The sequence below is a fragment of the Coenobita brevimanus genome, chromosome 6 (assembly GCF_032717465.1).
Source record: "Coenobita brevimanus isolate Jiangsu-jjx chromosome 6, ASM3271746v2, whole genome shotgun sequence".
NCBI lineage: Eukaryota > Metazoa > Arthropoda > Malacostraca > Decapoda > Coenobitidae > Coenobita > Coenobita brevimanus.
The window spans coordinates 60,433,512-60,457,536 of NC_136959.1; the positions used below are offsets into that span (position 1 = coordinate 60,433,512).

General features: G+C 40.4%; 1 protein-coding gene across 11 annotated transcripts in view; it reads left to right on the plus strand.

Annotated features, from left to right (window-relative positions):
• The window catches only part of Fas3 (fasciclin 3), a 73,820-nt gene that overhangs the window by 23,963 nt on the left and 25,832 nt on the right, over nt 1-24,025 (plus strand). For 8 of the 11 annotated variants that reach the window (XM_080272500.1, XM_080272535.1, XM_080272549.1 and 5 more), the window contains exons 5-10: nt 2,060-2,192; nt 4,391-4,581; nt 4,974-5,121; nt 6,233-6,325; nt 7,150-7,257; nt 18,780-18,831. In XM_080272500.1, the coding sequence (XP_080128626.1) occupies nt 2,060-2,192; nt 4,391-4,581; nt 4,974-5,121; nt 6,233-6,325; nt 7,150-7,257; nt 18,780-18,831 (725 nt within the window). The remainder of the gene's footprint in view (nt 1-2,059; nt 2,193-4,390; nt 4,582-4,973; nt 5,122-6,232; nt 6,326-7,149; nt 7,258-18,779; nt 18,832-24,025) is intronic. The other 3 variants (XM_080272514.1, XM_080272571.1, XM_080272543.1) reach the window with 2 other exon arrangements.

Genomic DNA, 24,025 nt, shown 5'->3' on the forward strand with positions numbered 1-24,025 from the left:
AAGAATAGGGTAGCTAATTATCTATCTATCTATCTATTACCAGACGCCTAAATCCTGTTTGGGGTGGCCACAAACAAATCGCCTCCAAGTCGCCCTGTCCTCCGCCATTTCACTGCCCTGCTCCCAACTCAAACCCCCCTCTCTCATATACCTCTCCACCCCATCCCTCCATCTCATCCTCAGCCTCCCCCTCCCTCTTCCCCCCTCCACCTCACTCACATACACTCTCTTCGTCAGTCTTTCACCCTCCATCCTCTCCACATGGCCAAACCACCTCAGTGTGTTCCTCATAACGCTTCCTATCACATCCACATCCACACCACAACGCTCCTTTATATCCTCATTCGTCAGCCTGTCTCTCCATGTGACTCCACAGGCTCCTCTTAAATAACTCATTTCCACTGCTGTCACTCTTGACTTGTGTCCTTCCAACAACGTCCAAGCTTCACTTCCATACGTTAGAGTTGGTATCACAACACTCTCATGTAGTAACTTTTTCACTTCCATGCTCACTTCCCTGTTTCTTATCACTGCTTTCAAAGAACCAGCAACCTTTCTTCCCTGCTGTACCCTTTCAAGCACTTCACCCTCCAAACCTCCATCCTTACTCATCACACTACCCAAGTACTTAAACATACTCACATTTTCCAATTCCTCACCATCCAACCTCACTGTACATTCACTGACTTCACCTCTCTCAAAGACCACCACTTTACTCTTCCCTACATTCACCTTTAGATTCCGTTTCTTACACACTCTCCCAAACTCATCCACCAAGCCTTGCAGCTCCCCTTCGTCTTCACTCAACAACACAGTATCATCTGCAGACAACAGTACAGGGAGTTTCCAAACACTGTCCTCTCTCACCAGGGCCACTCCAACATCCACTACCCTACCTTGTACAGTACCTCTTTTATTACCCCATCCATGTACAGATTGAACAACCATGGAGACATGACACGTCCCTGTTTCAACTCGACTTTCAAAGAGAAAAATTCACTTAGTTCACCATCCACACGCACTGCAGCCTTCGCACCATCGTACATACTCTTCACAGCATTCAACAACTTCCCATCTACTCCATATATTCTTAACACTCTCCACAATCCATGTCTATCCACCCTGTCATATGCATTCTCCAAATCCATGAAAGCTGCATACAACTTCTTTCCCTTCTCTAGAAACTTTTCCACTAAAGATCTAAGAATGAATATCTGATCTACACAACCTCTTCCCTTCCTAAAGCCTCCCTGTTCTTCTCCAACTAATTTCTCTGTTCTTTCTCTAACTCTGTCAATAAGTATCCTACCATACACTTTTCCTATTATACTAAGAAGACAAATGCCCCTATGATTACCACACACTTCTTTTTCCCCTTTTCCTTTGTACAAGGGAATAATTATACCTGACTTCCAATCCTCCGGGACTCTACCTTCCTCCCAGGCCAATCTGCACATCTTCCACATCCATTCTACTACTATCTCTCCCCCATGCTTCAGCATTTCACCACACACTCCATCAATTCCTGGGGCTTTCCCCAATTTAACTTTCTTCATTGCTTCCACAACTTCTATCCTACTGATTTCTTCCTGTCTTCTCACCTCCCTCCTTCTCCCAGCCATTCCCCAGGCACTTATACTCGCATTACTTCCATCCTCTTTGTTCAACAATTCCTTAAAGTGTTCTCTCCATCTGCTCACTTTTTCTCCCTTCTCCACTAGTAATCTACCATTTTTATCTTTCACTAATTATAATTTTACAATTAAATAAATATAGATGGTGAGGGATGCCCCTCTCCTCCCACCTGCTTAGACCCCACAGGAAATAATAGTTGACATCTGGCATAACAAACGATTTCCCAAGTTCCAGGAGACCTTTGGCTTGTCACTCATTGTAGATCCACTTGTAAATAGCATGATTGGCATAAATGTGTTGCTCTTCTCTGCTGCTAATGCTGTCTGCATAACCAGACTACTGCATTTTAAGAGTGCCATATACTGTATAGTTTATTTTGTATGTTCTTTTTTTGCAGCTCTGATTAATTTTCCTCTCTTTGCAGGGCATATACAAAAGTATATCCACCTTGAGACGGATGTTCGAGCCAGGAGATAACGGGAAGCTACTGATTTGTAGCATTACACACAAAACGCTTATGGTGCCAGAGAATGCTAGTGTTCCTTTGAATGTTGTCTGTAAGTAATTTTATTTTTTTTTGGTGTTGTATACTCCTAGTACAGTATGTCATAGCACTGGTAATTGCCTTTGGACCATCTTATCTCCAGTACATTCAGTACTTAAAAGGCATATAGCCTTTTCTTTATTTGTAGATGGCAAAAGTATTTATAGAGTTGGTAAAAGCACAAGGCCAAGAGGGAGAGGAGTGGTTACTGAAGTTATTGCAGAAGACTGGGGAAGTAGGAAGATTCCAGGTGATTAGTGAAACGATGGAGGCAGTGGCACACCTACTGTCTGACTTGGCTCATATCTCTGGTTGGGGTAAAAGTAATCTTGTTGTTTTAAATGTATCAGAAACTCAGTTCTTACAACCTTCAACCCGACAGAATATGCCATGGGAGTAACCTTTAATTTTTAACAATATCCAACTCAGTCTTGCATCATCTTTGAACATACTTGGGTAGATCATATTACCTCTCTTGCAAAATCTGCTTCCAGTAGATTAGGTGTGCTAAGCAGACTCCATGCCTTCCGTACCCCTGCACCGTTATTGATTTTATACATGGGTTTTATTTGCCCCTGTGTAGAGTATAACTGTCACTTGTGGGGAGGCTCCCCACATACAGCTCTTCTCAACAAGGTGGAGTCAAAGGCTTTTCGTCTTAGTAACTCCCTTCCTCTTACTGGCTCCGTCCTCTGTCTCTTCGCCACCCTGTTTCATCTTTACCTCTTTTCTATCATTACTTGAATGGTCAGTGCTCCTTTGAAATATCTGCTTCATCCGTCCACCATATGGCAGGCGCGTTGCAATCGTCTATCAACAAACTCTCATCCTGATTCTCTCCAACTCTGTAATGCAAGAGTTAACCTTTACTCCCACTCCTTCATGTATGCAACAAGTCAACTCTGGAACAGTCTCCCTCTTTCTGTATTCTCTACAGCAACTTTAAAATGCTGTGTGTTCAGGCATCTTGAAATGAAATGAACAGATCTTTAATTTGGCTCTCGGTTATCTTGTTTTTTCTTGGAGGGAATACTCTTGTGGGCTCCTGGCATTTAGTTTCCTCATTCTTACATAAAAATATATACAGTATATATTTATATATGTACAGTATCTTCATGTACTATGGTAGGTGGAGGCACTCACCATCCACTCCCTCAATGTAGTGCTGCTCTCATGTGACTGCCCTTACCTCTCTTCCTTCCTTCTTTCCTTGTGTCCTCTTCTGTCTTTCCTTCTTTCCTTCTGTCCTTTTCTGTCTTTCCTTCTTTCCATCCTCTTCTGTCTTTCTTTTCTTCATTCTGTCCTCTCCCTTCTGCCTATGGGTGACTCTACACTGAGTGACAAGCCAAATGGTTTTCTGTACAGTAGGAAACCATTTACTATGCTGGATAGTAACCATAAGACCAGATTATGGCGCCAGGTGGTTTAGTGGGTAATTAAGATGCTCCAATCAGATTGATTGTGTGTAGATTTATATCCAAGGGATTGTTGGGGTTTATCGCTAACGTAATGCCACTCAGGGATGAGTGAGGCTGGTTGCTCTCATCTTAAATGTCAGGGCCAAATTGCCTAGCCCCAGTTTCCTACGCTTCACTATGGGGTGACATAGGATTGGATGACGGATGGATGAGATATATATATATATATATATATATATATATATAGGTGCATTACAATTAAGGTATATATAGACACACTGTGAAAAGTAGCTTTGCCAGTATGTTTTCATTTCGTTTTTGTTTTTAAAGGCTCCAACATGCTTGCATGTGTCAGCCTTGGTCAGTATGTATGAAACAAAATATATATATACAGCAAACTCATGCATAACACGCAAATATTGTCCGCGGAAGGTTCCGCTTTATGAGATTAAGTGCGTTATAGGGCCATATTTTGGTCAGACATGAGGTGGAATTGTCAAAGGTATTTACGATGGATTTTTTTTTTTTTCAGTAGAGTCTTTCCCTGTCTTTGGTTCTTTAGTCAAAAACCATTCCTGGTATGAGCAAAAAACTTATTTATTTTGGACAGATGGACAAAGAAAAGAGGAACTTTCCATGTCCCCAGTTCATCCTGCAAAAACACATCCAAATTACAACAGGAAATCCATCATGACTATCTTCAAGAATCCCGCCCATGGTTAATATCAGGCCCAGGTGCAAGAGTTCAGATATCATGAACCTATGGTTAATTGACAACATTTATTTATTACAGTCAAACCAGATGCAAAACCCCTCACCACATTCTACCAGATCAGTCCAGGCAGTGACTATGAAGTGAGATTTAACTTCTCAGCCAACCCAGAGCCCATCAAACAGGAATGGAGGTTTGGGGATAGCTTTGACAACCCTGATACTACTTTGCCCATCCCAGCCATTGAAGGTCGCTATACAACAGGAATTGAGGTGGGTTTAATTGATGTTTTTCTCTTTCATATATGAGATATTTTCTGTATTTAAGTCCTGTACAGTAATGTGTATGTTATTTTTGGCTACCTCCTAATGATATACAGTAGTGTCAGTTCAGGAGAGACTTATATAAGTGGAGGGGTTACAAGAGTCTTCATTACCTTGTTCAGCAATAGGGGTCTTACTTTAATGTTTATAGAGTAAACTAAAAAGGATGTTGTCAGGATGAAGGTTGAGCATGTTACAGTCGAATTCATGGTTTTTCTCAGCAAAATTCAATAAATATGCTTCATGTAATGCATAAGAATTAAGATAAACAGTTCAGGTGTCATGTTAGCTTTGTTATTGCTGTTTTAATGGTTTTTCCCCATTTTTCCTCATTACTACAGGACTTAGGCAATGGCTTGTATACTGCAAAGCTGCTCATCTCTGCCTTCATGGAGGAAGATGCAAACAAGGAATACATTTTGTTTGTAGAGAATGACCTCGGAGAGACACAGTATAAAATCAAGCTTTCCATGAATGAAGCTCCTGCAGGTAGGTTGATGTCCTTAGAAGGGACACAGTCTTATACAATTAACTGTTACTACTACTACTACTTTTTTGTTGTTGCACGAGCTTAGGAACTCATATCTTCTGTAAAGATTTTGTAAGTGAAGGCTAGACTAGTGAAACTTTTAAACCAAGCCCTAATATATTTTTGGTTAAGGTGTTTTGAGTGTCATAACATCTGTGTTACTGCATCAGCACACATCTTGCTTTTACTTCTGGTGACATTATGGTGTCTTAATGTTTGCATCTTGCTAACATCCCTTTGCATGAAGAGGGAATTTCATGCAGTAACATTTCTTTTACAGATTTTTTTTTTTTTTTTTTTTTTTTTTAATAGGATAATGTCAGATATTGCCTATTGATATAAGGTCATTTGATTCAGAATCAGTTTATATCATTTGATGTTTCCATCATGTTTCCCTTTCCTCTGTACTAAGACAAAGGCAGAATGTGTTTTGGCTTTTGCCAGTGTTATTTTAGCTTTGCATGCTTTGATGTCTGGACGTGGAGTTGTTAAATCAGTAGGCTACTTGTATTCATTCTGAGTGGAAAACTGTGACTCACATTTGCAACAATTTAAAATGCCAGCATTGGCAGATAGTGCACTTGCAATTATGCAGTTCTTTATAAATCTTTCTTAAAGGTCTATTTCAAACCACTCTCGCAGGATTTGATGTATCACTACCAAATCTACACTCAGCACAAGGTAAAGGTTTGGTGAGCAAGGGCACTGAGACATGAATACTGGATAATTATTAAAGATTTAATTATTGATGGCTACTTTGATGAGTAGTTACATTTATGTACTGTAATATTAAATGAATATATGTTTACCATATATTTTAGGCCCAGTGGATCCGAATTACAATAGAAAGCTTAGTATTTATTTAGTTAGGGTAGCTCCTGTCAAACTGTGATTTCATATGTTAGAGATTTTTTTTGGGGGGAAACATTGCTCAGAATGAAAGATAGTTTGACTGGTTGCAATACTAAATTGAAAACTTTGTTGTCCCAATCTTTTGTTTAAGATGAATGTTGTGTTGCTGCACATGCCATGCACTGGTGTAACCTGAGTGTCTGTCTGTCTCTCCCATAGATGGTGTGTCTGATTCAAGCAACCATGACAAAATCCCACCCTCTGAGTTATCAGTGTCTGAAGGTATTGTTTTTGATGATGAGACCAAGTCAAGTAAGTCAGGGTGCTAGCGTCCCTTGTCGCCAAGCCAGTGGCCTTGTTCTCTCATGGTCTTGCTCTACTCTCTCAGACACTGTTCCTGCTCTTTCAGCTAACATTCTTATTGACCAGTGGTCCAGCCACCATCATCTTTTAAAGTACAGTATTGTATTTTGTAGCACTACTACAGAAAAAGTTTCAGTAGGGTAACAATAATGGTGTGTAACAATAATATTTCTTAAGTTTGCCAACACTTGGAGAGGGTAAGAAATTTAAGTATCCTTTACAAGATCAATGGATGTAAGGCATGATGCATGAGCTTAAGTTTCCAGTTACTCACTTTGTACTAGACAGTATATTATCATCAGCATTTTTGTATTTGTAATGTATGTAATGTGACATATGGTGTCATATTCCATAATGAATACACTTTCTCAGAGTTATTGTTTCAGTTTTAAAATCAGGGATAAGTTTTATATTATTGTACTAGTAGTGATTCAACCTTGAGTGAATTGTTTTCATAAAGACTCCCTGTAATGAGAGGTGATGCATGGTATAAATTGCATGTTGCTTATAATGTCTTTCTGTTGGCATGCCTATTGTCTGCTGCATATTTACTGAAATTTCATTTTTCCAGTATGCTTTCATTGTGCTTCTTGTGTATTACAATACTGTATTAAAAGAAAGTTAGCATCACCGGATAGCGCTTTGTTGTACAGTGTTATTCCGATATTCTTGTTCTAATGTAGTCATCTGTAATAAACCTTGGCATCAGAACTTGTAGCCAATAATGATACATCAGACTGTGGTCTCCTACATAATGTTATTTCCTCCAACAGACACCCTGAGTGGAGGGGCAGTGGCAGGTATTATCATTGTTATCCTGGTGATTATCATTGCGCTGATTGCTGCTGCCTACACCCGCTACCGACAGATGTTCTGCTTTGGTGAGTAGATGTGTCTTGGGGCCTGTGTTCTCATTATTTAAGGAGGCTCACTCACATCTCTTCCTTACCAGTTCATTTTTACTTAGGACACATTCATATTCTCCTGTGTGTAATTTATACAATTTGTGTGGATATTCAGATGGTAAAAATAATGTAAAACAGAATGTTGGTGCAATACACAATTTAAATGCTGTAATTAATGTAAAAGAGAATACTCAAGCAATGTGCAAAATTTAAATGATTAACCTGTACCACGCTGGGCAAAAAAAAAAAAGATAAAATAAAAAGACTGATACCTCTCTATGCCAGCTGATTTGGATTTTTTTTTTTTTGGGGGGGCTAAATGGGCTTAATACATCAGTATAAGATCCCTGGCATTAGTAAAAGTAATCACTAAAGCCAGATAATTGGTTGAATCGAGTCAGATTGGTGCCACTCTACCTCTGAAATCTTCGAGATTACTGAGAGAGCAGAGCTGCTGTGAGCTTGTGAACCAATTTTGGATATTTTTTTCTGCCTAAATGGGCTTAATACATTAATGTAAGATCCCTGGCACTAATAAAAGTAATCGCCAAAGCCAGAAAGTTGCTTGAATCGAGTCAGGTTGGTGCCACTCTACCTCTGAAATCTTCGAGGTTACTGAGAGAGCAGAGCATCTGTGAGTTTGTGAACAGATTCTGGATTGTTTGTGTGAGTAAATGGGCTTAATACATTAATATAAGATCCCTGGCACTAATAAAAGTAATCACCAAAGCCAGAAAGTAGGTTGAATCAAGTCAGGTTGTGCCACTCAACCTCTGAAATCTTCAAGATTACGGACAGAGCAGAGCAGCTGTGAGCCTGTGAAGACTCACTCACCTCCTGCGCTCCTAAATCAGGTGTTGTAAGCATAGCGGAGAAATGTCTGAAGCTAGCAAGATATGATATTACCTTCCATTTTACTTCGGTTGCATGCAATGACTTCTAAGTGCTGCAGGACGTAGATCTACGTCACCGGCATTTTTTAAGGGGACGTAGACCTATGTCACTAGCATGGTACGGGTTAACATAAAAGAATGTTGGTGCAATATGCAAAATTAATCATTAAGGAAACTGTGTTGAAAAAGCCTCCTGTCACCATGAGAACATAGGATGACCGTTGTTTTGATACTATTGCTTATTCCATCTTACAACTGCTTAATTTCTCTCCTTTGCATGATGGTGTACAAATATTAGATGAATGATAGGGTAATGGATATTGCCTATAATGCATATGTCAGAAGTCCCATATACAAAACAGTCAAGAAGTAAACAAAGCTCAGTTTACCAAACAGTGCATTCTCCTGAATGCAGTAAAACCTTGCAATTTATGACAACAGTATTAAACCAGGAGTTGCTGTGTTGTTATATCTTAATACTGTAAGCATATATTTCTCATAGCAAAACACAAGAAAAAAATGAAATACCTACATACAAACCATAAGGCTCTGCAGTTTGGCAAGCACAGATTATTCATGTATGGGTACTTTAATACAATATGTAACAAAGACTCATTTTTGCTGCATAGAATTTTATTCTAATGAGACCTAAAATGACTAACATATGGTTATTACCCAAGGTGCTGGTATCTAAAAACTGATATAGGTATGTACCATTCATTCACAATGACAAGATACAGTAACTGTATTATACACTCACATCACTGCCATTATGTGAAAGTGTTACATTTAACCACGTCCGAGAAACTGCACTGCACTGTATCATGGTACTGTTGTACACTGCCTCTAGAAAGTAAAGTGACTCAGTTGTTTGTTGCACATCAGGAGCAACTGTCTGACACCTCACCCAACATTAAAGCACAGTTGTTTGCCATATTTCTGCTGGATCTTTTCAAATGCATCTGTAGGACAGTATTATCTAGTGGTTTTGAGGAAGGTTTTAATGTGCTTGATTTTATTATTGATGCTTTATTCAGCTGTTGTTTAACCCATTAGCTCCCAGAGTTCTTGTGCGAGGGATTTTCCTGGAAGGGTGCCAGGCGTACTGCCCTCCGCCTATCGGCTCAGGGTCGCGAAGCTCATAGGTTCCTACCCCGGGGTTCTTTTCTATATTAAATTTGAAAATGACCAGTTCCATCCTATACTGAGGACGCTGGGCGTTAATGGGTTAACTCACTCTAATTATTGGAGGAAGTTCATTTGAGAATACTTTTCCACAGATCAAAATCTCATCTTGCTGCCTGTGAGCAGTTTTGGCAATGAAAGAGTTAGTTAAATGTAATGATCATTATTCAGTCTCCACATATGTGATATAGCTGTTTCTTTAGTCTCACATAGGTGACGCATAAGACCTACCAACGATTTGGTCAGCCACCATAGAGGTAATATCTCTGTGTTTTACAGCAAGAGAAGTAAACAGTATGTGTGCACAGTAACAGCTCACTCACTTATTGCAAGCATATACAGTACTACAGTGCAAGATTTTTATTTGCTTTCCAGTTTATACACCATTGATTTTCAGTTTTTATTATATTGAGTTTTATGCTGTGCACCAATTTTTTGCCAGTATTTTCAAGGACAGAATGTTAGATTAGAGTACATTTCCATGTGAAATTATTTATCCATACATTCCCTACAATTTTTCTGCATTCTTATTCTTGTATTGGTTTGCAAGTTTATATCAAGTACGCGTATATTTATGTAAGACAACATTGACCTCCATGGCCATTTTCCAAGTTTTCTTGTGGAGGGAGACAGTGGCAGAATCAGTACAGAGGTGGCCTGCAGTCCTAATGGACCCAGGTTTGAATCCCAGCCGGGGCAGGGAACCTTTTAAGGATTTGAACTCCATGAAAAGCAGACTTTTCTGATCTACCAGAAGACCCACCCTCATGTCATAAAAGTACCCCCAGTAATACCAGTACACCAGTCTGTATGAGACAGCCCTAGCATGTATTCAATATGGTGGGTGTTAGTGCCAAAGTGGTGACATGTGGAGATGTAGGATTGCTACTAGGCCCCAAGGAGAACTATTGGGACTTTGGGATAGGCCCTGAAACCTTTGCCCAGATTCAGACATGTAAAAAATATGGCATATATGGCAATACCTCAATATACTATACCCCTGGATGTGATACCCCAGCTTAATGATGAGGATAGAAATACCACCACACCCCACCTAACGGTGGCCAGACCCTGATTTAATGATAGGTTTTGATTTTTTTACCAATTTTGATGATATTTTAGACTAAAATTGTGTGTTTAGGTTGGTTTATAAACTGTTTTTAGACTTAGATTAATGTGTTTTAGCCATAGGTTGGGTGACTAAGCTTGATTTTTTCCAGACTTATAGTTGATGATTTTAAGATTTGTTGGTTTTAGTGAGTTATTTACAGGTGTTAGGCTTAGGTTAGCTTCCATGACAGCTGTTATTCCATTTAGAATGGCTTTAAACTTGTTTTGGGGCTCATGTGGGTGGGTTTTTGGGCTCAGTTTGGGGGAAAACCTAAGGCTGGTAAACACTCACACATTGCTTTACATGTTAAAAGTACCCCGATATACGATACCCCACCTAATGATGGGGTTTTACCTAGCCAATTACATCGTTAAACCGGGGTATGCCTCTCTCTCTCTCTCTCTCTCTCTCTCTCTCTCTCTCTCTCTAATCATCATCAGCCATTGAGGTCCACTGCAGGACCGGCCTATCCCTACCGAAGCAGGGACGATACAGCCAATGTATCTGTATCTCTACCCAGTGGCTTTGGCTGTCTGGTAGAGACTGTATGTAGGGTGAGAAGTGCTTGTGAGTGTGATTGTAGTGTTGTAGAGGCTTTGGATGTGTGTGTAGTCTGTGAACCAATAATAATGGGCCCGCCTTAAGCTGATTGGGTGCAAGCATACTAGTATGCAACACTGGTTCAAACACAGCACCCTTTGTGTCCGCCAAAGTAGCAAGTGGCTTGGTGAACGCTTCCCAAGTTTTTACAACTTTGGCGGGAGGCGAACCCGCACTCACCAGCGTGTGAAACGCACACTCTACCACTGTACCACAGAGGCTCCATATATATATATCCATCATCCAATTCTACATTGCCCCATGAGGACCGTAGGAGCCCAGGGCTAGGCAGTTAGTCCCGACATTTAAGATGAGAGCGTATAAGTGGATAGGATTAGATGTACAGCTTAGAAGATCATTGATGAATAAAAGGAAGAGAGTTGGTGGTAGGACAGAGCCCTGAGGAACACCACTGTTGATAGATCTAGGAGAAGAACGATGGCCGTCTACAACAGCGGCTATAGAACAACCAGAAAGGAAGCTAACGATGAAGGCACAGAGAGAAAGATAGAAACCGTAAGAGGGCAGTTTGGAAATTAAAGATTTATGCCAGACTCGATCGAAAGCCTTTGAGATGTCAAGTGCAATGGCAAAGCTTTCGCCAAAGTCCCGAAAGGAGGATGACAAGGAGTCTGAAAGGTAGGTGAGAAGATCGCCAGTGGAGCGTCCGTGATGGAACCTGTACTGACGATCAGAAAGAAAGTTGTGATGGGAAAGATGCCTTAAAATTTTTCTATTGAGAATTGACTCGAAAACTTTTGAAATACAGGATGTTAAAGCAATTGGACGATAGTTGGAGGGTTGGGAGTGGTCGCCTAATCGTCTCTGCATACACCTCATCAACCCCAGCTGCTTTCTCATTTTTTATCCTGTTTCACAGTGTTCCTCACCTCTGCGAGTGTCATGTTTCCTGGCACTGCATTCCTTCTCTGTACACCCCCAAAACCAGTCATGTTAACAGTCACTTTGCATTCTCCATTTCCATTCATCAGACCTTAAATATATTTTTTTCCATCTGGTCCTTACCTCATCCCTATGGGTTAATAATCTACCACTTACATCCTTCACACTTTCACATTTCTTGCCACTGTCACCTCCACATTTCCACACCTCTTTCCAGAATAACTTCCTATTTTCAGAGTAATTTGAATTCATTTTTCCTCCTAAATCATCATTTACCTCCTTCTTTTTCCTCTTCACTAGTATCTGTATGTGCTTTTTGCTCTCAGTATATTTAGTTCTTATTTCAGCTGAACCTTGTTGTGTATCCACTGTAGCCACTACTTCCTCTTAACCTCTTCATCCCACTATGCCATACCAGTCTTCATTGTTGTTACTCTTGCCACACCACACACTGCTTTAGCAGTCGCAACCAAGCAGGTCCTATATGCATTCCACAGGCTGTCCAAATCCATTTCATTACAATTCACTGATTCTAACTCCTCCCCTACTTTGGCCCTGTATTCATCTGCCATTTCTTTGATCCCCAGCTTCTCGACTCTCAGCTTATCCTTGACCGCTCCTCTCTCTCTCTTTTTCCACCTCACTCCTCTCAGCTTGATATTGCATACCACAGTCATATGATTTGACAAACCTCTACATCATCCTCTCACTGCCCTCGTATCAGCAACACTTCCCAGCATCGATTTCTGTATGAGCACATAATCAATCAGGCTCCATTCAACACAATCTCCATTCCCTCTATACCATGTATATTTATGTACATGTCTGTCAGTCACTTCCCATTATCATTTTCTCCTGGTACTCCATCATTATCCATTATATCATTCACAGGACCAGTGCCTACTCTCCCATTCATGCCACCCCATTACATACACTTTATTACTCCTGGGCAATTCTCCTACTACTGTATTTCATCCAGCTCATCCCAAAACCTGTCTTTCTATTTCACTCCTGTCATCACACAGTGCATATGCTACAATCACTGCCATTTTCACCTTCTCAAGCTTGAACTTGACATACGGTACATACATCTCGAGCTGACACATTTATAGTCTCTTATTCCACTCTGCCACACTTCATTTATCAACAAAGCAACTCCTTCCTTGCATCTTCCTCGCCCATTTGTGTCCGACCTTACACATTTTACACCCTCCCACTCCTCCACTTCACACTCTTTCATCTTTGTTTCACACAATGCCATCACAGCATATCTCACACTCTTGAACACATTCCCTACTTCCACGCTCTTGCTCTCCTCATTCACACCTCTCACATTCCACATGGCCATACAAATCTGCCCATTGGGTTGGTTCCCTGGGCAGATATTGGGCATTCTGAGGCTCTCCGAAATGTCTGCTATGCTTTAGTGATTTCAGATAGGGGGATATGGGGAACACTTAACCTAGCCCAAAACCCCGGGTATATGGTTACCACCCAGTGTAGTAAATGGTTTCCTGAGTACAGGAAACCATTTGACATGTCAGTCAGGGTAGAGACCATAAGACAACACTACTGTACATTGAGTGAGTGCATGATGGGCACCCCCACCCACCAGTAAGTAACCCATGTGTGGAGGTGATGGAGAAATTTGTTGAGATTTTACAGTAAGTGAAGGTTGTGTTATGATACCTCGTTTGTTCAACTCAGGGATAAAGTAATCAAATAAAAGTGGAGACAGCAGACACAGAAACTCACCAGAAATACAATACTTGCTAGCATGTGGAATAACCTTTCAGTGTGATGATAATGTAGATTTCCCAGCAGAAAGTATAGGTTTGCAAAAAGTTGTAAATTTGAAAGGGTATGCACCAAAGAAATGAAAAAGGAATGGAAGGAGAGAGAGAGAGAGCACTGCCATTAGGTGATCGAGGAGAGAGAGAGAGAGTGTGCACTGCCATTAGGTGGTCAAGGCTGATGCATGCAAGCATGTTGGAACCTTTATGAGTGAAGTAAAACAAAAATAATGAGAGAGAAGGTGACTCAGTGAGATGTACCAGTGAATGGAGACTTGAATTGGTGAGTGAGTTATAAGTACCTAAGGTCAGTAATAGAAATTGGATGTAAACTTTTAAAGGAAGTGTAGAGTGGCATAAGGAAAGAAAAACTGATGGTGCTCTTACGGCCTTGATGCTAGGCAAAGGTCATAGTGTGGAGGGTACGAGAGGATTTCATTAAGATAATTTTGTGTCCACATTAACATCTTGGCATATTTGTGTTGCATAAAAATGACAGTAAGACCAGTGGATATGGGTTAGTGGGGAATGTGTGGAGTGCATAGAGTGGATAGGATAGGAAACAGTATGATCCAGAAAGATATGAAGTAAGGCAGTCTGTTACAACAAAAGTTGTCATCGAGAATGGATGTGAACAGGGTGGTGAAGAGAGTAAATGTGAGTAAGGTTAAAGGTGGGAGAAAGCATGGTTAAGCTAGAAGGTGCCCAGTTAAGGTAAATGAGTAAGAAAGCTAGGTACAGGTATCAAAGTTGATGTGGCTTGGGAACTGATAGGGGCTTCAACTTGTTTGTTGAGTTATGTCTGGGTGACACATTGCAAAGGTTTAGCTCCTCATTTTTAACTGCATAATTTGTGGATTAACTACCTAACAGAAATGTGAAGTGCGTCTTTTAAAGAAAAGTATCCCCAAAATATATGTTGATGATTAGGTCTAAAGTAATCAAGATTCATGGAGCTTGAATGGTGATGAATTATGTGTCTGACTCATTTCACTGGGTATAGTGTTGATTTCATTCTCCCTCTATGGTGTTTCCCTATTCTTTGTTTTTGGATACCACCTCACTCCATCCTTGGGTGGGAGAAAGAGTTTGAGATATTAACAATGATATCTACCACATAAGGCACACACATTATTATGATAATAGAATAACTTCATTAAGCAAGGTTTTACTACATTATTATGGTTTTATCAGCTTGTCTTATTAGACTTTATTATTTATAATTAATGATGCATGAGTATCAGCATGATTTATTTTTCAGTTTTGAATTATTATGCTAGTCTACCTTTTCTTTACTACTACAGCATGACATGCAGTGGCTTCTTTTCTGAAAATTGTTATAATATTGATACAAAATTTTCTTAAAGCTACTCCATATAAACACAAAGTTTGATGAAATTAAACTGATTTGTTGGGTAACAAAACACTTATCCGAAAATCAGTTTCGCTTATATTAATTTATTTTGCATGTGTTGCATGAAATGTTGAACAAGTTAGGTAATGTTAATGCAGTTAGTAGATACATCATGAGAATGACAGATACTTATATAGTAATATGTACTGTAATAGGTTTCCAATATCCTCCCAGTCATAAGATGCAATGTTTATTTATGATCATTTTCCTTGGTATTAGTTGATGACTCATCTGTGCTGTATAAAACATTTGCTTTAAATTGATAGTTATCATGACATTACTTTGCATCTTATATTAAAAAAATACAGAATTCTGTATATTTTATACAAAGGTAGTTTTGTGTTTTGTTTGTATACAATACTGTGCATTAGAGTATGACTGTAAATTAATGTACTGGGGCTGTCAGACTGCGTGGATGCATAAGATGAAGGGTGGTTAATATGTCATTAATGCTGTATTATTGAAACTGAGTGTGTGAAGGTGCAGCAAACTCCCAGTTATAGACAGCCAGTTTTTGATAATGCAGTTCTTAGATGTGATTAGCCTGCATCCCACATTGCAAAGTGTAGTCAGCAATGATACAGAAAAGTCAAACATGATGTATCATCATAGATAATCATCAAAACTGTGGACTTTCCACACCTTTGAGCTCTCAGTTTTTGTCATACGGCCGTAAGCTCTAGATTGTGCCGAGTAGATGAGTTGAATTAGGTGAGAAGGCTTGGGTCACTGGCAAGTGTTTTGGCTGACAGAATTGGCTTGTGTTCATCTCACCCTTCCTCCTCTTTAAAAGTATATTACAGTATATTCATAGTACTACTGAGTTCTTTTTAGATGGTTTTTCTTGGGTGGTTGCAAGAAAAATGTAACTTTCTGAAGAAATGCCGAGTTCAGTGATGCATGAGCTAATGTAACTACTGGAGGTATAATGGGATGTGGTGCAGGGTAAAAGGACTGATATAATAAGAATAATACCCTTCCTATTATGTTGTACTTTTCATTACTCTCCTTTTTTTAACTTTATTCAAGTAGTTTTACTCTTAGATTACCCTAAGATTCAATATTTTATACATGTATAAACTTTAATGTGTAATATTTACATTTCTATAATTAAAATTTGGCTCTGCTTAGCTTGGCTGCAAATTGCTTTGTGTAATATGTTTTATATTTATTTGATTAATGTACTCAGGAGCTAAGTTGCTGTTATTCTGTCATTAAGTGTTTTGTTTCTCTTTATTGCCAACAAAAAGCCATCCATTGGCTTCATATTTGCAGCTCTTAATGATATAAATGAAACAGAAAACGATAGTTGGTGTGTTGATCTGTACACCAACATTTCCCTGACTAACCCATGGCCCGGTCTGCCACAGCCTCACGCGCCGAGAGCAAAGCCCACATCCAAGACCCCGAGCGCAACGAAACTGATAATGGCATGGCCAACGACGCCATAAAGGCTTCAACTGACCAGGTCAATGGCAAGACTGACAGCAGAGTGGCCAACGGGAATGGTAACTTGGAACAGACTCAAGTGGATGAGGTCAACAATGAAAAAAAGAATACTGATGTGTGAGCCTAGTATTTCTGACCAAGTTGAATCAGAATGGTGAATGAATCTGATAAATCAGTACACAAATCCTATATATAGTTGGGGGTTTTGACTCATTCAGGAGATTAGTGATAGCAAAGGCTCCAAATCATGTATGCATGTATGTATGTTTCAAGTGCGAAAATGTGAATCTCATTTATTACGCTACTTAATGTCTCTGGGTGAAATTATTCCCAAACCACCTTAACCACTGGGTGTACATCAATGACTTCATGCATCATAGTCAGGCTTGTTTCTTTAGTTACTACTCAGGTGGTTTACATGGACTGTTTTATATGAAATTGTTGCTCTACAGCCAATGGTTATTGTGCCTTAGAAAGGGTGTAAATCATCTAGGGACATACAGTATAAAGACTTCTAATGGTGAGCACTGATGTGTGTGCATGGAGAACGTTATATTTATACACTGAGTTATGATGTGTGTGAACACTTATATCACGGATAGTTTAAGACCTTTAATGTTGCCAGTCCTTATTGCTAAATAGGTGTGCTGCTGTTTCACTCATTCCACATTTTAGACATCACAAAAGGAAGGTCACATGCTAGCTTTTACTTGTTCCGTGATGTGAGAGGAGGTATAGTGATATGGTTCCTGACCTCTCGGCTCAACCAATGATGTACAGTCTCTTTAGAAGTTGTTCGGCAAAGAGGTCAAGCTGGGCTTTCTTAATGAGCACTCTGGAGGTCATCCTTTGCAGCAGGGCACATAAACTTCCTATTAAAGTCTGGTTTATTGTGCCTCATCCCCAGACACCTGACATTAGTGGTTGTGTGTCCTGCTGCTGCGGGTTGTCCATGGGTGTGTGCAAATCAGAATACTGTATGGATGATCTAGTCCAACATCCTTGTGATTTGGTGTTCATGTTGCCATTTCACTCATGATCAAGATTTGAGAAATAATTATTTAATTTTTTATCGGTCTCTATATATATATTTACACACAGTACTCTATGGTCCACTTCTATATTTTGATGAATTAAATACCTGTACTGTACAGTACTGAAATTATTTTTATTGCAATTTATATAGTAAAAGGAAGATATGGAGGCACCTGCTCATGATACATTACTTAAATTTATGGCATTATGCTTCTTAACAAGTGCAAGTACTTTTACCCATATCAAAAAATTGAATTAAAGGCCATTGTTTTTATGTATTATTGCTTATGATTATCATTAAGATTAATATAGTAAATTGAGGTTATAAATTGCAGTGTGTCTCATTTATGCAACATACAGTGTGGTCATTGATATGGTCAGTCAAAATCATGTTCATTATGATGTATTCAGTGTTTTTACCCATGTAATTTTAAGTAGGCATAAGGATTTTAATAAATGTTAAATGGAGTTGATATTTTATTGTCAGCCTCTCATGATGTATCTACAAGCATAAACCACCATTGCAGTATTTACCACATGCTGCTGTAGTGCATGTCTGCTTGACCTCACAACATAGACCTGTATTCTTGTCGGTTAACGAGGCTACCGAGCACTTCTTCCTTACTAATTTATTTCAGTATCTGGTGTGTTAATATTTTCTTGTATTAGTATTCAGTCTTTTGTTGGTAATAAAAAAAACAACAATCGCTAAATTAATAATGTGTAATACATATGACAAATGGTCCAGGAAGATCTGTGTTAGCCTCCTAAATGTATGGGGATATGAATCATAGTCACCCACAGATCAACACAGCCCACAGACGGTACCAACACCTTTTTATCTTAACAGTGTTGAATTTGCTTGGTTAATCCCTTCAGTCTTAGGATGTGACTCTAGTTTTACTCTGGTGATCATCAGGTGATTTTATTCAGCTTGGGAGAGACTTCTAAATAAGTCAGATGTAACACCAACATAACCTGATTTTTCTCCCAGGGCTGAATAAGAGCATCTGAAAGTAGCAAAAATGACCTAAAACTGTGTCATCAGATTGAAGGGGTTAGGAGATGATGTATAAAATTATACTGATGAGCAACCTACCATCTTGACCCACCAGCACCTGTTACCTCGCCGGACCTCGAAGAAGGAAGGGACGACAAGGAAGAACAGTGAGTACCCATGTTTTGTATGTGTGTGTGTTTGTGTGTTTTTTATTATTAACTCTCTGTCTTGTTTATTGCTTTTTCATTTGTCTAGTTTATACCGTATTAATTTTTTTTTCCTGTATTATTTTGCCTCTTAAATCCAGTTTTTTTTTTCCCTTGCTATCATCAGGCAGTTTAATTGAGCTTGGGGGAGACTTTTACATCTAGAGGCATTCGATATACCCTTCAGTCATCCACTCATGACAAGAGACCTCCCCTTAGCTGAAAATAAGTTGAAGGTAACTGGACTAAAATGAAAACTATCATTGGACTGACAGTGTTTTTTCAGATTGGCTGTCTTGTGTGCTTCAGTTTTAGTGGGCTAACTCTTATTCAGTTTTCCAAATTAGCAAAGCTTTTCAGTTGTATTTTCATGAGTAAAAATTTCAGTAAACTTTGGCACTTTTTTGAAAATCCATCATGTGTATATTTATGGTAGTAAATATTCTGTACATCATTTTTTTTTTTTTTTTTTTTTTTAAATAACTTTTCTGTCGATCTTTCAGTGAAGGTGTTTGAGGTTTGAGTTTGTAAAGGTTAGACACTTAATAAGTGACTCACAGTACAGCTCTATATATGTAATGTTTTTAAAATGGTATTGTTATAATAACATGAAATCCTTGAAAAGAAAATCTTATCCAAAAGTTCTTAAGTCGGTGAGCAACTGTACATGCTTTAGAATTAGGTCAGTGACATTTTTCAGATTATGCAGTGTTCTAGTTACATTCTGTCAATAATAATCATCAGCTTAAGGAGAAAGATTAATAGCAACAATTTCTAACCTTTTCACTACATATGTTTTCTCCAAAATTGAGAAAATTGTCTGGAGGATGGCAAGAATTTCCTCCTCCTCAAAAAAAAAAAGGTATAATGTAGAACATGCTTAACATCTGTTGGTTTCAGCTCAGAATTAGTGTTTTGATCATTGTCTGTTTTGTATATTGTAATAATGTTGCTTTTTTAATTGCTTCTACACCCCAGTTGTTGTCTCATAACCTTTGTAACATATTTCTGTTGCATTCTCGTTTGTTCATTGTGCATCCTCCATACCTTGTACAATAACTGGAAGTCAGCAGCAAATTTTTTATAAAGTGTAGCTTTCCATAATTTCATCTCATGTTCTATTTTTGGTCCTTCTAAAGCTAGTTTAGTCTTTTTACAGTTGGTGTTTGAGCCAGCTATTGTTCATCTAAAGCTGTTGTAGTTCTGTTTCTCAAGCTCTCATCTTTTAGCATTTCTGGCCTGGTGTTCAAAAGTGATGCAATTTAAATCATATTCACTCATTAATGGTTCATGATTTTTGTGGAGGAAGGAAGTACAGTAATCCCTCCAATATCCGATGTAATAGAGCCATAGGCAGGTCCGGATACTGGTCCTGTCCGGATATTGGGCCCCAGCTTATGGACTTGTACTTATGGACCCTAACTCAGAGAAACACCTATACAACTCCCTCTGGACATGCATAGCACCTATTTAAGACCCAAATCACACCAATAAGGCACATAAATGACTGAAATTAATGCAAAAGAAGCATAAAATGAGGGTTTAGAAGTAGGTTCATACAATATTAAACATTCTGGTTACTGGCTCCTGGACTGGTACTTATGGACTCTAACCTAGCCTAACTCAGCAAAACACCTTCCTACTGCATATGCATAGCTCCTGACACCCTATTCACACCAATAAAGGACATTAAAGAGTGAAATGAGGTGTTTGAGGTAAGTATAGTATGGAAAAAAGTACAGTATGAAACATTCTGCCTACTTACAGCAAGTCCATGTCCACCTTGATGAATAACCGCCTCCTCTCGGACTCTGACAGTAAGAAGGATTTCCTGGAGCGCTTCCAGAACACTGTTCATGAAGTCTTGCACTGAACTTAGTCAATCGCATTCAGAAGTCGTTCTCTTCGCAGTGCGCACTCTTGTCTAACTAATGCTCCATTGTAACTTACTAAGTGTTGCACTCTGCACTTTAACTTTTCCCATTCTTCTAATAATTTTCTAAAGCAAAAACAAACAAGTCTATTTACGTTAAATTTTGTTCCAAATTAGTCTTTTCACTCACAACTGTAAATCCTTAACACAACACACTGTTTCTTTTCACTGCACAACAGTGTAAATTCCCGTGTGGTCTAGTGGAGAAGTTCTTGCTGTTTATTCACTGTCAGAGTCCGAGAGTATCACTGGCAGGTGACCTAGGGGTGCGTCGCTGGGTCGTGGTGATGGTGTACCCACTGCAGACGACTGTGAAGACAGACACAAACTCACGTCGAGCAGTGACTCCACCGTGGCTGATGTGCTGGGCTGTGGCTCGGAGCATGAGGGCCTGTCTTGGGAAGGCAATGGAGTGGAGCCAGGGCTGGGCACAGCGGGGGTCACGGGCCTGAAAAAACCGTCAATGGTTGATTGGCGCAATAACCGACAATTCTGATGATTGATGATGCGCTGCCTGAAAGCACGCACTTCCTCCCCAAGTCCCAAGGGCCCCATCTCCCTGTTGCAGTACGGGTGTTCCACGTAGTCTAGGATGAACTCTAGGTGTTCCCGGAGTGAGCTCAGCTTGGGGATGGCTGGAGTAGTGTCCTGCTGAGAGGAGTCCGCATCATCGTCGCCTTCCTCGTCGGAATCTTCAAGCTCGGTACTGACACCTGCAACTGAAGACGCGATCTCGATATCAGACAATGTCTGATACCCAGGATCGCCCTCGTCGTCATCCAACCACTCATGAACATCGTCCACATCAACATCGTCGCCGTGCATACGTAGCCGTGCATGGAAGTCATCCACGTCAAACCCTAGAAAATCGTACTCCACATCCGTTCCGAGAAGCAGACGAGACCAACCATTTTCCAGAGTCTTCACAGAGACTTCCTTCCATGCACTAGCCCAGTTGTACAGTGCAGACTTGATGTTGTAGCGGTGAAGGTTTTCCAAAGTCGGCTGGCCTTGTGTGTCCCGTCCCTCCCTGCACTCGTCCTCGTCCTTGAGAACAACCATCACCTCGTCCAAGAACTTCCGTCGGTATAGGCGCTTTGTTGCCACGATCACTCCTTGGTCCATTGGTTGGATGAGAGCAGTCGTATTAGGTGGCAGAAACATGCACCTAATCCGGCCATTCTCAGCCACCAAGTCCTTGTCACATGGGTGGGCAGGTGCACTGTCGAGGAGAAGGAGGGCCTTTACCTGGTCGCGTGGGATTCCCAGTGTCTCCGTTTGGTAATTGATGACCTCCTTGACGAAGTGGCGGTGGAACCAGTCTTTGAAGATCACGGCTATAAACCATGCCTTCAAAGAATGGTACCAGACGACAGGAAGGACATCCATCATCCTACGAAGACACTGAGGCTGCTTTGCACAGCCAACAACAACGGGCTTAAGCTGGTGCATGCCGTTACCATTGGCACAACACAAAGCAGATATCCGTTCCTTGGAGAGCCTGCGGCCAGGTACATACTTCTCTGTCTCCTCGGCTAGAGTGTTTGTTGGCAAAGAGCAATAGAATAGACCAGTTTCGTCAGCGTTGTAGACTTGACCGAGAGTGAGGCCCTTCCTGACGATCAAGCCCTTCACCTTGTGCCGAAACTCGTCAACTCCATCCTCGTTACCATCCAAAGCTTCGCCATGAGCTTTACGGTTGGTAAGGCCATGCCGTAACTTGAACGCAAAGAGCCAACCCTCGGATGCCTTGAAGCCTAGGGTGTCGTGAAGCCTGGCGAACTTCTCAGCAGCAGCCTTCAGCTCCGTTCCACGTACCAACACACCAGCAGCACGTTGCTGTCGATACCAAATCAACGTGGAGCGGTCGATTTCAGCAAACTTGGGAGTAAACATCACCTTCCTCTCCACGTTGCGTTTGCTTCTTGACGAGAAGTTAGCCGTGCACTGCATGAGTTTGTCTCGGGATCTCTTAATATCGAACAAAGTAGATCAGGCCAGGTTGAACTCGCGGAGGATGCGGGAAGAAGACCACCCCGCATCTACTTTTTCCAGTATCTCCCGTTTCTTCTCCAGAGTCAACACCATTCTCTTCCTTTTCTCAGGTGGCGGGGCCATCATCACACACACTAAGAGGAGGCCCGAGAGCAGCAGGAGTGCCTGTAGCAGGCAAGGCACCTCCACAAAAGAGAGTATGTGGGCAGCCATAACGACAAGTGTGCACTCGCAGCGAGAGACAGGCAGAAAGTGGGGAGGATGCAGCGGCGCTCTGTCGGACATCGGAGGAATGACGCGCCACAACAATGCTCTCCCGCGCCGCACGCAGCAAGTTCAAATTACGGGCGGGAAAAATTCTTTTTTTTTTTTTTTTTTTTTTTTTTTTTTTTTTTGGATCCTGGGACGATTATGTCCGGTTAGTGGGGATGTTTGGATATTGGGTGTTCGGATATTAGAGGGATTACTGTACTGTCAGCCCCTGCTCTTCGCGGGGTTTACATACCGGACTCCCCTTGCGAATGGTTGAAATCCGTGAATAATCCATACTCTCCACAGAAATCACTGGTTTCATCATTTTAATAATTCCCATTATCTACAAGCCCACTGTGAGACTTGTAAATGCATTTCATGACACATTAATATTTCCCCAAAAGACAGTACAGGATGATACACAGGCCCTTCTGCGTACACTACACTGTACTCACCCATGCGATGATGATGATGATGATGATGATGAGAGTTTGTCGTGCAGTACATGACAGACAGTGAATTATGAATATTCTGTACTGTACAGCAGGATGAACCACAGTTGAGCAAAAAAATCACTTATGAACCACAAGGAACAGTTGATGTGGGAAAAGCAGGAAATATCTCCCTGTGAGTTTTTGAAGTACAGTAATTTCCCAGAAAAATCCATGAATATGCGAACCTGCAAACAGCGGGGGATGACATTACTGTATGTTGATCAAAGTGATTAGATGTTATGGGACAAAGAGTGGGATTGAGGGTGGAACAAAGAATAGATGAACTAGAAGATGGTATGATAAGTGAAAGCATGGACAAGTGAGGACAGTAGAGAATAATTATTGAAATACAGTAGGCTGGTTGGTTCATAAAAGGCACCTCTTATGTAAGAGTAGGACAGAAAAAAAAAAAAAAAAAAAAAAAAAAAAAAAGGGCCCGCCAAAACTCCTAGGTACAACTAACTGTCAGGAAAATGAATAG